We start from the raw sequence: 15,302 nt of genomic DNA on the forward strand, positions 1-15,302 counted from the left end.
TAATTTTGACTTGTCTTGTCATTAATGACCGGCCTAAAAATGTGAACTCTATGAGTAGTATCCTTGTAGTAATGTTGACTTGTCCTATCGTTAGTATCTAGCCTAAGAATATAAACTTTGCTGAGATGTATCCTTGTAGTAACTTGGACAAAGTTTAATTTTGTTCAATTTAGTAGTTACCTTTCTCCTAGCCTGCATGAGCTTCTTCTTGCGCAAGGTGTGCTTGTAGCGTGCCAGGTAGGTGAGATGGGTGCGGCTGGCACAGTGCGACGCCACTGCCTTCTCGATAGAGCCGTGACGTGGCAGGTATGTCTTGCACAGTGTGCAGTAGTGCACGTCCACCTTCTTACAATACTGCGAACCTAAACATAAAAAACAATGCACAATTAATTCAATTCAAAAAGCACATTGAAAACACTAATATAATAATAATACAACAGTGCAATTATGCAAAAACTATTGAATGTAGGATATGGTGAAGAGAGAAAGGAGAAACAATACCTTGCCAACTTTAGTTTCCCATGTAGTAGATAGTTTTAATAAATTGAATACTGCATTTAGATGTACAATTTTTCAATGAAGTGGTTAGTGGGAAAAACAAATAAAAATTATTTGAAACAAGGAAAAACACAGACGGAGAGAAAACGGGGAAAAGAAAAGGATGTGGAACAGGGAGGAGATGGATGAGAACAATTTTGAGCGAGTCCACTATAATTTTACAGCTACTGAAAGTCCTGGGATTCAACGTTAGAACAGGATTCTTAATACCAAGGCTAAAACTATCGCCGAGCCGCTCGCTAATGTCCAACATTAGTGGCTCGTGTTCGTTTTGTATACAATGCAATGCGATGAGAAGGCGAAATAGCCATCCGCACTCACACATGCGTCGTTATTCGTACCAACTCGGCGAGATAAGACGCGCATATCAATAAACGAATACTTCACTAATTATAAGATTCACTATAATAACTACAAGATAATCCACTAATATCGGTAATCAATGGGTTCCAACTATTATTTAGTACATTTTAATTAATTCATATAAAAATGGAGAATAATATTTTCATACTCAATATAGTAGGCCTAATGCGTTTTACTGAGATGTATTCAATTTGTGTGTATTTTCAAAAAACAAAATATATTGGAATTTTTAATATGAATAAATAATATTCAATATTTTCATTTGGTACCTGTTTCTCATTTAAACTTGAAAAATATGGTTTGTATATGCATGTTCAGAGAATAAATTGATTGAAATACAGTACTAACCCAATTTATTTTCCTCTTTCTTCTTCTCAGTTTTCTCTCCAGTTTCCTTCTCTTCATTTTTGTCTTCGGGTTCCGCTTCTAGAAAAATATGAAAAGTAATACAAACATTAAATAAATGATTCTAATTTTCTACAAAATCATCTAACAAACTTTTGATGATAGCATATTAGCAAGTTGAGGCTAATCTTAAAAACAGTAAAAATCACAACAGTTGATTAGATACTTTATTAAACGATATTTGTTTACAAGAACATTGTATTTTATGTTGAAAGTGTTCAATGTTTAAACTGAAAAACTGTATTTTTTTGAGAGTGATGTGCTCATAAGCTCTAGACTTGTGCTTGGATAATGAGAGATGAATGAACCTACAATTTTATTCAAGTTATTTCGCTGATTAACCTTCGAAACAATCGTAATTATATCTGTATTTAATTTATGATTTGCATTCAAAGTTATATATTAGTTGTTTGAAGTTTAATACTGAATTTTAAAGGAGGGTAAACATGACCCAGATAGACACATATTTGATTGGAAGCCGGAAGATATGTGCGATCGCATATCAAGACACAGACACATTATTGACGACCTTATGTAGGTGTATTAGGCCGCTAACTAGAAGGATTCCTGGCCCGCAACGGAAAGGTGCCGAGTTCGAAACCCACTCGGGCAAATAATTGTTTGTTAAATTTTCAGGTGTAATGGGGCTTTAAGTGATGTTGAAAAATAATTATTATTCATTATCATCATCATCATCATCATAATCAGTATTCTGCCCTTGGGCAGGTCCATACATGATTCCTCCTTCACCATTCCTCTCTGTAAGACGAGTGTAAGACAAATGTCTTAAGACGAATGAATGTAAGGCGAATTGAATAAATATCAATTATCTGTCCTGTGCTATTCTCTTCAACATGAAGTATTTTCTTTCCCTCTTCCTCCCTGACATCATCCACCATCTCACTCTCATCCGCCCCAGCACCCTCCCTCCCTCCATCCACAGTCCCTTATTATTATTAAACGAAATTATTATTAATTAGCATTTGAATAAATTGAATTTCTCATTAATTTGTATCTAATGTTGGAAAATAGAATTTAGAAAACAAATTAGACTTAAAAATAATAGCTGTAAGTCTATTTACCATTATTATTAAACGAAAATCCAAATTAATATTAATTCATTAGCATTTGAATAATTGCAATATCTCAGTAATTTCCATCTATTTACCATCGCCAGAGCCAACAGAGTCCAGCACCATAAAGGTCTCATCCTTGTTGTCAGCCGAGGTCGCTTCGCTGTCCTTCTCAGCCAGTTTGGACAGCAGCTGTTCCATTGTACCAGCACGCTAAATAAACAAATAAATACATAGACGTTATAAGTCAACAAAGAAATTAAGATGAATAGATGTTACAGAAGAAAACGTAGAAATCAAATATCACAATGAGCCTGCAAATTAGATTGGCCTGTTGAGTCTCCCCGTACTGTAAGTTATCTCTTGACAATAAATTAATGGATACCTCTATAATAGTATAAAGGAAAGAATTGGCTTATATACGTACGGGATAGGAAATACACGATTGACACATCATCACTTCTCAACTACTGGACTGATTAACTTTAAATTTTGCATATAGATTCTCATTTTATCGAGGATGGTTATAGGCCTATTTCAAATTCTTCAAGATTTCAGTTTGTCAAGATAAGTTCTAATTCAGACCCTTGTGGAGCAAGGGGTTACCTGGTAGTTAATGAATATATAGATGATGTATATATATTTTTTGAATTAAAAAAAAAATTGAATTGAAAATTGAAAAAAATTGATGTTCAAGTTACATTTAGGAATTTTCCTTGATATTCCAAGTCTATAGGCCTTAGTATGGGTAAGGGATAGAGCTAACACAGCAATTTCAAAGTTAATTTTTCCAAATTGTATCATCAATAAAACGATATAACAGTATTTTAAAATACTATTAATTCATGCCTAAAAAATGCCTTAATATGCTCTAGGGTTGTAAAATAAAGTTGTAATTTTGAAAAAAAAAATCCTGAAATTCTAGATAACTGAACATTATATCCCTGAAACAAATCAAGGGCACCCTGGAATGTTGGAGCCTGAGGAGTGACTTTCATGACTACAACACAAGAGGCAGAAGCCAACTCAACCTGCCCTTCACAAGGCTGAGTAGGATACAAAATAGCCCTGGTAGCCTCAACATGAGGCTTTTCAACGGCTGCCATCATCAGCGAGGTCTCTTACAACACGGCATTACATCAAATGTACCGATGCATTCCTCGTGAAAACTCCTTTTTATTCAATAGGGAGTTTTTCAATATCCCGGATTTTACCATCAAAGAATTTTATACATGAACTTTATGGGATACTGTCTTTCTTCATATGATATTGTGTTTTTTTGCACCAAAGACTTAATTTGCTTATTAATATAGGCCATATCAATTTCTCCTTTGTTGATATATTTGTTTTGTGTGCTTGTTTTTCTGACGAACCAATTGCTACAATTAGCTTACAAGGTAATAAAGATCATATTCCTCCACCTCCTGTCTAAAGTGCTTACTTTACTCCCTGGAACATAATACTAAAGTGCCACTTTTTCGCTCTCGGGAGGAAAAAGCAGGAAAACTCCCTAGAGCGTAAAAGTAGCTCCATTTAAATAAATAACATGGGAAGTATCTCTATTTTAAAAACGTACATTTAAAATAGGTTAGAAGGTCAAAGCTCAGATGAGGAAGCTTACAGAGTAGTCATTGAACCAACTAAATTCAATACCTCAACCAGACATTTGATCAATTATATGAAATTTATGTTTGTATGCTAAAATTATTACAAACTTCATATCACTATACTAAAAAAAATGTATAAATATATTCCTCATTAACTAATCAAATTTTAAACGGGAACTTCATCATAGTTGTAGTTGTGGCGGCCATTGTTGTTACAACTTTTGCGCATAGCGCTGTCGGCGGAGAACTGTGATTACAAGCCAGCCCAGCTGTTTACGTTATGTTGTAACACATTGTTAGGTCAGACACATTGTTATTTGCAGTTTTTATAAAAATGTAGGTGGAGGAAAAATGTTGTGTATATCACGAGTGAAAAATGTTTTTCGCCACACTGCACAGAAAGCAGCAGCTGTTTTCCAGTCCCTACGTAGATCTGAAAGACCTTGTTTGCAGACGACTCTCGTCTGACGTTAGAAAAGGGTTTCTTTTCCGGTCTAGGCCAGAAAGTGGTCACTTTCCAGCCGCTCATGGAAGTCCGTAGTTAATAAGTCATCCGCTAGATCGGGCGAGTGTCCACTCTTTTCTAGTCCTCGGCCTACGGCCTTGGACTTGAAAACCGATTTCGAGCCGGAAAAATCTCATTTTCTGCTCTAGGTGTGAAATATACTATTTCTCCCTCAGGAAAATTGTTGCCCTCGGCTTTGCCTCGGGCTTCAAACTTTTCCCTCAGGGAGAGAAAACAGCACTTTTTACTCTAGATATACAAATAACTATTATTGATTACCTTGATATGCTCAAGTGTGCACAGATGCTTCTCGTAGAGCATTGACGACTTGAAAACGATGTCACACACCTTGCACAGCGGCATCAAGAAGCGTTTCATTTTCTGCAACAGACAATAACTTATTTCAATATTTCAAGTATACAATATAATAAAAGAATGTACGGCTAATGTATACAACTGCTACCTTAAACGTCTTTACAATAACAGTTAAAATGGAATATGCCTTCGAACGAAAAAGACATCAAGCTGAAGGCTCAGAACAGCTGTTTGACAGCAGTTTCTAACATGAAATCAACAACCAATAGCAATAAATAAACCACTGGTAAATTACAAATTGCAATATGCAATAATAATTCAACCTCAGAGCAGCGAAGAAAATATAAACAACAAAAAATCGAAGATACAAAAACCTAAGAAGCTTTTTACTGATGCCACAACATTTGCAATCACACATGTTCAACACACTTGTCCTGTCGTTAGCAGCCACCTTCACTCTTGTTTCGAATAATTGATGATTAACTAGATTTCATTATTATTGAGATGTGCAAACGGCCCTTATGCAATATTTACTCGGTTTATTATTGCTTTCAGGCTGATATCATCTGATGCTACTTGTAGGAAACTGGCTGCATCAGTGAGGCTCTATCCCCAGGGTTAATATCCACATGTTGGCCAAATGAAGGCCAATGACGACCAGCGCCAACGTGTGGATTCATGAGTGGTTTGCCAACGCTGACCTTGATTGGGCACTGGTCACATTGCAGGCTGGGCCAGCTACTTTGCCAACTTATGGACTAGGCATATTAATGATAAAGGCAGACAGGAGTCACAGAATTATGAAGAAAATAAATAAATATATTTTGGCGTGAAAGAGCCTGCTTAAATTTATTATTGAAGAAGGAATGAATAAATTGAATTGGATGTAACAATTTTGGTTTTCTTTTTTTGACCGAGCGAAGTGAGGTTGAACGGTTTTCGTTCAAGGAGTCGACGGTTTTGCATTTCTCTTTATGTGTTCATGTTCCGCATTTACGGCGAAACGCAGCAATAGATTTTCATGAAATTTTACAGGTATGTTCCTTTTTGAATTTCGCGTCGACGTATATATAAGGTTTTTTTGAAATTTTGCATTTCTAAGATAATACAAAAGGAAAAGGAGTCTCCTTTGAACGCCAATATTACCGTAAAAATCAGACTTTAGAATTATTCAACATAAATCAGCTGTCTAGTGGACTATAATACTAACCGTTCAAAAACATCAAACATCTTGAAAATGTATCTTTCCATCAAATTTAGTAGACAGTTTACTATAATACTACCCGTTCAAAAACATCCAACATTTTGAAAATGTAGACAACGTTGTAGACAGTTGCAGCCAGACCTGATAACAGCGCTCACACTCACATTCCAGGACGACACGTCACGGTACGATAGGACAGAAAGCTCTATGTTTATTTAGGATTTTTCTAGACATTTTAAATTGATAAATTATTTATTAATTTTTGAGAAAACATAACAACAGGTCAATGTAACCATAGAGAAACAATAGCATAAGTAGATATCCCATGGCATAGGGCATTTATGTCACAGCTTTTAGATACAACTTTGAGATAACTGTTATCTCAAGCCGATAGCCCACGTAGTTCTTTCCCGTGAAGCTTTATGACGCTGGTAGTCTCTCATATTGTGCCGTTCATACACTCTTACCCGGTCAAAACAGTAAAAATCAACAATAATCGACAGTAATCGGCTTGGGATAACAGTAAAAGTTGCGACATAAACGCCCTATACCATGGGATATCTACTTACGCTATTGTTTCTCTATGATGTAACTTACTGAGCGCGAGGTCTACTGTTCACAGAACTACTAGTTTTAGAATTGTAAGTAGATAAATAAGCATTACCTTATGGCGAGGAGAGTTGACATGGTCGAAGCGCACAGTGCGATGGTTGAGCTTGCAGATGGCGCAGAAGAGCGTGTTCAGGTGCTTGTTCTGGCTGAGCTTGTCAAGCGCTATCTGCTCGCGACGCTGGTCGACGCGCATCTTAGCGAGCGTCGCACGCAGCCGAGCGGCCACGTTACGCAGCGACAACAGGTGCTTCTTCGAGCGCAAGTGCGCCGCGTACTCCTGCACCCATCACAAAAATACAAAACATAAAATCAAATAAAATTTTATTGCCTAAAAATAATACAAAAAAAACCCTGGAAAAGATATCACTCAAAAGTAAAAAAAATACATATTGATTTAAATTTCTTAAAATTATTTGGCATTACCAGCAAACCCTATTGATTTGTGAGCTGGCGACGAGTAACAAGACAGTTCGAACAAAATATAATTAGTATCAATTATTCAACATAAATTAAGTAGACCATCAATGGGCCCGTTCTGTGTACATGGAATGTGGTAAATTGTCCGATTCACAATTTACCAAGTAAAAAGTTCCACGTTCCATGGGAGGAATTTTGACAGATTCTGTTTCAGTTCCAACTTTCTGCCCCACAGTCGAAGTGTGGTAAATTGTCCGACCTGGTACAGTTCCAACAGGTTCCAACTATCTGAGCTCTCATTGGTCAATTATTGGTGTCTGCTTGCTTCTCTGCGCATGCGCTGATAGTTTTTTTTTTTACCATAGCATAGCATAGAATACATAACCAACAATGATGTTTGATAACCATTCACTAAATGAATTTTTCTCGATAGAAAATTTGAGAGTAATGGAATAAAATAAATTTACACTTTTCTAGACGGTAGGTTTGTAAAACAGCCTTTCTTCATTCACGCAGCTAGTAAACGACACATTTTAGTGTAAATCAACTTTATATGTGCGCGCCAAAATCTTGAACCAACGATTTTGAAATGGCGTTCCATGGGAACATTTTGCACTAGTCACGTGATTGAACAATTTACTGTACACAGAACGTACACAATGAAACAAAAAATGAAAAATTGGAATCAATCAATAATTTATCTATCAATACAATTATTACAATGATCTATAATAATTGTATATCATAAACTGATGGAAGATCCCACTTGCACACGAATTAGTTTTAATTCAGCACGTGGTACTTCTGTTTTGGAAGAGTAAAGTGAATATCTAATTTAATCCAGTATTCTTATCAATAAGTGGAATTGAATTTGTTTTTGTTCTAGATTTATTGTATGTAATTTTATTTATTATTGTTTTGGCAAAATAAAAACTGATTTTATTGAGAGGAAAACTAAGATTATCTTGCACTAAATTAAACATTCCTGAATAGTTCAAAATAGCTGAAACTCTACACTATTTTCTCTTCAAGTGGGCCACATTTTCTCTAAGAAGCAAATAATCAATCTATTGTATTGTATGCTTTGTAAATAATAGTAGCTTATATGCTATTGTAATCAACATGTCTATATTTTGAATAAACTCCTCTGGTCGTGTTTAAACCCTCGACCAGAGAAATTTTTATTACTATTATTAGTGAAGGTGGCCTCTAACAACAAGTGAGTTGAACATGTGTGTAGTACACACATACATGCTCGTCATATTTCAATAGTTAATATTCATATAGAATATTACAATGATACAAAATAATTTAACCTCAAATAGAGCAGCAAATATAAAGTAAACAACGGAAAATCGAAGATACAAAATCCTAATCTCAAAAACTTTTGTTCAAAGCCTTTCACTGAATGTATGACGGGCATGTGTGTACACACTTGTCCTGAAGTTAGTGGCCACCCTAAGACAAAATAAACTTTTATTTCATTCTCGTCTACCTCCAAAAATCTATAACCACGCCGAATACAATAATTTAATATTTCTACGAAAATAAATTGACAGGTTTTGAGATTGATTTGACATACCCTGAAAGTGACGCATTTCTCCTTGCAGTGAGGACATTCAAGCCGAATGTAAGGTTGTCCCAAAAAGTTGATACGATTCTCGTCATTCACAGATCGGTCGTCAGAGTCTTGCTTTATGGTTACCTAAAAATTGAGACCGTTTCACTTACAATGACCTGATAAACCTCAATCTCACAAAATAATAATTGAACCACATCAACAGAAATTGTCATAAAATGTATAGGGAATATAAGCCCAAATAATTAAATAATACATCCAGAATTACAAAAAACAGGATTTTTCAAAGTTCTGCAGCTACTTTCTAAAGTCTGTATACGAAGACGAAAATATTTACATCTATTACATCTACTCGCCGACAAGATACCCAGAATGCCTCAGATTGGCTAATAATTCTCACTAACAGCTGATTCTCAGCCAATCGGAAGACATTGTGGGTGTCGTGACGTTATAATAGCGCTATAAATGTTGGGACTAGGTTTCAGACTTGTGTTCTCCTGAATAGTGTATTAACCTTTTTCTGAGATTCTTTAGAAGTACCTCTAACAACACCTTAAAATAGTAACTAAGTTAATAATTCAGTAAGTTGAAAAACGAAGGTAGTTAACTCAAAGTGAGTTTAGAAATGTTTTATTTGGATATTTGGTGTATCAGGATAACCCAAGGTAATCTATTGTCCATTTCCACACTTACGGATTACTCGCCGACAAGCTACCCAGAATGTCCTCAGATTGGCTAATTCTCATCAACAGCTGATTCTTAGCAAATTGGATGGCATTGTGGGTGTCGAGACGTTAAATGTCGGCCAAAAATTGGTGAGTGTGGACACGGCCATAATCGTTTACTCATTTGCACTAAAATTAATTGTTTTAGTAATTCGAATGAATTAGAATTTATATTTGGTACTAAAAATAATTATAAGCAATAATAAATGAAATTAATACTATAATAGATTAAGAATACAAATTATAACAACTAGCTTCAGTGTTCACACCATCGTCAGGTTAAAAAAAACTATAATAAAAATCTGGTGTGGCGCACTCACACAACTTTCCTTGCCGTTATGAAAATTGATCACCTGACGCTAATGTTCCCGCCCATCAAAAGTCTACTATTCAAAGATTTGAGCCAGCTGGTGACATGGCAATAACGCTGGACACACACGAGGTCTGCTATCTCTTCATAGTGAATCATTTAATAGAATCAACAGTTGCCAACAGTTTGCAATTGGATAATCACATTTTCTCTAATTTCGAGCTTATTTTCAATTTTAGGTGAAAATGTTACTGAACATTAATTGTAGAGATTCTCATGCTCAATCTTTTCCACTCATTTTTTTTTGTTTAAATTGTATGTGAAGCCTAATAATTGAGAATCTAAAATCAAACTTTGCATAGATGGGGCGGAGCTCCTGAAATTTTTACAGATATGGGACTTGTGGCAGTTCATAGAGCTTATCGATGACTATTTTAGGTATAACTTTAATCAAAATCATTGGAGCCGTTTTCGAAAAAATCGCGAAAAACCCTGTTTTTGACAACATTTTCGCCATTTTAGCCGCCATCTTGAATCGCATTTGATCGAAATTGTTCGATACAAATACAATTGTAAGATACAACGGATACTTATATTGTAAGGACCTTACGTTCCAAATTTCAAGTCATTCCGTTAATTGGGAGATGAGATATCGTGTACACAGACGCACATACACTCATACACACACACACACACACACACACACACACACATACAGACCAATACCCAAAAACCACTTCTTTGGACTCAGGGGACCTTGAAACGTATAGAAATTTAGAAATTGGGGTACCTTAATTTTTTTCGGAAAGCAATACTTTCCTTACCTATGGTAATAGGGCAAGGAAAGTAAAAAGAGTACTATAATTCTATTTTATAAATAAAATAAAAGAGAATAGCCCTGAATACATACATTTTAAGGAAATAAATATATCTCACCTGCACTCCTTCCTTGTTTCCAGATTTCTTCTTCACAATTTTCTTCACCATTTTTTTGACTGTCTTCTTGACAATTTTCTTCTTCTTCTCTTTCACTTCACCTTCTTCGCCGTCTCCTTTTCCTTCGTCTTCTCCTTCTTCACCATCCTCCATTTCCTCTTCCACGTCTGTTTCCACCTCGACTTCTACCTCCTCCTCTTCTCCTTCGCCTTCCTCAGCATCATCAGCCATTTCTGCGTCCTGTAAGTAAAATTAAAAACAATTAATAAAAAATCTCACTATCATCTGCCAATTCAGAGTCCTGACATTTAAATAAATTTGAAAAAATTATAAAAACTAATCATAGAATTATACTGAATGGATTACTTCAAAATGATAGTGCATTTAAAAACTACAACATGAGTATTGGTATCATTCAAGAATCCCTAAATGGGTAATGTAATCTGCATAAAGAAATATAATTTAATAGAGACAAAACATAGCGAACATTTTGCAAAATAAGTCTGTAGTTCACTGTCTATGTAAAATAATAAAAATCTGGTGTGGCACACTCACACAACTTTCCTTGCCGTTATGAAAATTGATCACCTGACGCTAGTGTTCACGGGCATCTCAAGTCTTCTTATAAACCAAGATCTGAGCCAGCTGGTGACAGGACAATAACGCTGGAGACATACGAGGTCTGCTATCTCTTCAAAGTGAATGATTAAATAGGAATCAACAGTTTGCAATTGGATAATCACATTTTCTCGAATTTCGAGCTTATTTTCAATTTTAGGAGAAAATGTTACTGGATATTAATTGTAGAGATTTGTATGCTCAATCTTTTCCACTTGAATTTTTTTGTTTAAATTGAATCTGAAGCCTGATAATTGGGAATCTAAAAAATCAAACTTTGCATAGATGGAGTAGAGCTCCTGAAATTTTTACAGATATGGGACTTGTGGCAGTTCATAGAGCTTATCAATGACTATTTTAGGTATAAATTTGATCAAAATCGTTGGAGCCGTTTTCGAGAAAATCACGAGAAACCCTGTTTTTAACAACATTTTCTCAATTTTAGCCGCCATCTTGAATCGCATTTGATCGAAATTGTTCGTGTCGGATTCTTATATTGTAAGGACCTTACGTTCCAAATTTCAAGTCATTCTGTTGATTGGGAGATGAGATATCGTGTACACAGACGCACATACACTCATACACACACACACACACATACAGACCAATACCCAAAAACCACTTTTTTGGACTCAGAGGACCTTGAAACGTATAGAAATTTGGGTACCTTAATTTTTTCGAAAAGCAATACTTTCCTTACCTATGGTAATAGGCCAAGGAAAGTAAAAATGAACTAATTCAACGTATTTTGAGGGTTCGTGAAATTTGGTCAGCCTACCAAAAACAGTTCAGAGCTCATCAGCCTTGAAAAGTAGTTTAGTTTAGTTTAGTAAATTCACATTGTTAAATTAATTATTAATCATTATTATTAATTGTTAAATTCTTCTCATTATACTAACGTCATCTTTGGGTTCCTTCTCATCACCAGCCTCTTCGTCTTCTTCTTCCTTGTCACTGAGTTCTCTCAGACTCTTTTTCAATGACGCGTGCAAACTGAAATCAATAAACAACACAGCAGTTAGAAATCACTAATAAATAAGGGTCTCTGGATTGTTATTAATTTTTTTCAGTGGTGCTTGAAGTATTATTAGCATCAACCATCAAGTATGTAAAACAGCATTGAGGTTCTAATACAACCGACTTTAAAGCCTAAATTAAAGATGCTCGTGAGGTTCTAATAGAACCGACTTTCAAGTCTAAATTAAAGCTGCTCGTAGCAACGATGCCGAGTTCTATTTCGAATATACAAATATTTCAAATCATTTTCCATATTTCAGTGATTTTACAATGAGATACATTGGAGTTTTACCACCAGTAACAAAGATTCGATTTTACTGGTAATTTTGCATCTGATTTATCCAAATTCTGATAAAATCCTTATTTTCACACCAGAATATGTCATTTTCAATTTTTTCATACAAATACTGTAGATCAATCCAATCAGAAATAATCATGTTCAAATGGAAGCTTTCCACATATATTATTCAACAGCAATAAATACAACAACATATTCCGTGAACATTTTATGCATTCAGATTACTAACAAAATATTTTCAAATTTCTTTCGTTAATATTAATATACCTTCTGTTTGTGCCATGAATCTTCTTTTTTCAGCTCAAAGTTTCATGTCAGATTGTTAATTGTGCAGTTCACTTTATTGTGTATTTCTTAGATGCTAATGTTTGTACGAGTATCAATAGAATGCATAGCAGTACAAGCAACATAAGGACCAAAAAATACAAATCGTCAAGTTTCTGTTGTTATTCGAAAGGAATTGTAAAACATATATTTTTTAAACTATTTTGGGGTCGTCCTCAAATGAGGTTAGTGAAGATAGTGTGAACCATCTTTCAATCAACTTTCTTGGAGAAAGTGATAACATTGGATAATGTTAGGGGCGTCCTCAAATGAGGTTGGTGAAGATAGTATGAACTATCTTTCAATAGACTTTCTTGAAGAAAGGTGAAAATATAGAATCATAATATTGGGGGCGTCCTCAGATGAGGTTAGTGAAGATAGTCTGAACCATCTTTCAATAAATTTTTTTTTGGATTGGATAATATTAGGGTCGTCCTCAAATGAGGTTAGTAGAGATCGTGTGAACCATCTTTCAATCAACTTTCTTGGAGAAAGTGATAACATCGAATAATATTGGGGACGTCCTCAAAAGAGGTTAGTGAAGATAGTGTGAACTATCTTTTAATTGACTTTCTTGAAGAAAGGCGATAATGTAGCATAATAATATTGGGGGTGTCCTCAGATGAGGTAAATAGAAATCGTGTAAACCATCTTTCAATCAACTTTCTTGGAGAAAGTGATAACATCGAATAATATTGGGGACGTCCTCAAAAGAGGTTAGTGAAGATAGTGTGAACTATCTTTTAATTGACTTTCTTGAAGAAAGGCGATAATGTAGCATAATAATATTGGGGGTGTCCTCAGATGAGGTAAATAGAAATCGTGTAAACCATCTTTCAATCAACTTTCTTGGAGAAAGTGATAACATCGAATAATATGGGGACGTCCTCAAAAGAGGTTAGTGAAGATAGTGTGAACTATCTTTTAATTGACTTTCTTGAAGAAAGGCGATAATGTAGCATAATAATATTGGGGGTGTCCTCAGATGAGGTAAATAGAAATCGTGTAAACCATCTTTCAATCAAAATAGAAATCGTGTAAACCATCTTTCAATCAACTTTCTTGGAGAAAGTGATAACATCGAATAATATTGGGGACGTCCTCAAAAGAGGTTAGTGAAGATAGTGTGAACTATCTTTTAATTGACTTTCTTGAAGAAAGGCGATAATGTAGCATAATAATATTGGGGGTGTCCTCAGATGAGGTTAATAGAAATCGTGTAAACCATCTTTCAATCAACTTTCTTGGAGAAAGTGATAACATTGGATAATATTAGGGGCGTCCTCAAATGAGGTTGTTGAAGATGGTCTGAGCCATCTTTCAATTGATTTTCTTGAAGAGTGTGTTAACATCGGTTAATTGTCAGGTCATCGTCCTCAGATGAGGTAACTTAGATCCAGATCATATTTATATACCATCTTCAATTTCGGAGTAAATTTCAATGACTTTGAGAAGCAAATGATTATTTTGGGGGACACGAACATTTTAATAATAGGGGCCAATCTTTCAAACAAGCAGTTTTCTCTCGAGAAATTCTTCCAAAAAATTTGGAAGTTATTCTGATATGCGATTTATCGATCACAACAGAGAGTGATCATTCATGCACCGAAAATTATGTGACGTATGAAATATGTGGGGCGTCCTCGGATGAGGTTAATGGAGACAGTATAAACATCTTTCAATTCTAGGCAGCTCGGGGCTAAGAAATTCAGAGTTGATGATGTTTTCTTGAAATTGACGATTGGGACGTTCTCTGATGAGGTCAATGGGAACAATATAAGTTTCTTTCATTGCAACATATCTAAGATATTTTCTACTTCATGGTCAATTCAATTATTCCACCATTGAAATAAATCAATGATTGACAGATTGCTGATCTGATATCATTAGCTGATCTGCAATCTTTTCCGTGCTAGATCAAAATGCAAACAAATTCAAACAGTAAATCGGCAAGATCATTCAAAAAATCGTTTGATATTTTTGAATGTTAGCTGTCAACTATTCATCCAACACCCTGGTTTTAGATTCTATATGACGTTTGTTTAATTTCGATTAAATCTACTACTGTACTTTAATATTTCTGGAATGTGATTCGGAATTCATTAATATATTTTGATAAACTATTGACTCTTCAATCATTATGATCAGCAGTAGATGAATAGGCTAATGTGACAATGATCGAATTAATTATTTACTACAGCCTTTTCACCTTGCGAGAAGATGGTTTAGATTTCAATCTGTATCTTTGTTGGATTTGACTGTACCGTTGACTCAGTATGTGGTAGAGTGTTGACTCCGCCCTCCTGGCACAGAATAAAGGCAGTGATTCTATTCTATCAACTGACAGTGTAATCTGTTGCTCAACATACAACTAGCATAAGTCTTCAACTCTACGATTCATGCAGTCGGATGGTTGATTTCTAATACATTCAGTGT

At 35.1% G+C, this 15,302-nt stretch overlaps 1 protein-coding gene across 1 annotated transcript in view; it reads right to left on the reverse strand.

Moving 5' to 3' along the window:
* Nucleotides 1-15,302, reverse strand: part of LOC111058217 (DNA ligase 1) — a 29,452-nt gene that overhangs the window by 1,986 nt on the left and 12,164 nt on the right. Inside the window, exons 7-14 of the mRNA XM_039429917.1 lie at nt 12,127-12,220; nt 10,610-10,849; nt 8,642-8,764; nt 6,695-6,919; nt 4,791-4,892; nt 2,495-2,612; nt 1,270-1,347; nt 181-362 (exon numbers count right to left, since the gene is read on the reverse strand). Coding sequence (XP_039285851.1) covers nt 181-362; nt 1,270-1,347; nt 2,495-2,612; nt 4,791-4,892; nt 6,695-6,919; nt 8,642-8,764; nt 10,610-10,849; nt 12,127-12,220 — 1,162 coding nt within the window. The remainder of the gene's footprint in view (nt 1-180; nt 363-1,269; nt 1,348-2,494; nt 2,613-4,790; nt 4,893-6,694; nt 6,920-8,641; nt 8,765-10,609; nt 10,850-12,126; nt 12,221-15,302) is intronic.

The sequence above is a fragment of the Nilaparvata lugens genome, chromosome 6 (assembly GCF_014356525.2).
Source record: "Nilaparvata lugens isolate BPH chromosome 6, ASM1435652v1, whole genome shotgun sequence".
Classification (NCBI taxonomy): domain Eukaryota; kingdom Metazoa; phylum Arthropoda; class Insecta; order Hemiptera; family Delphacidae; genus Nilaparvata; species Nilaparvata lugens.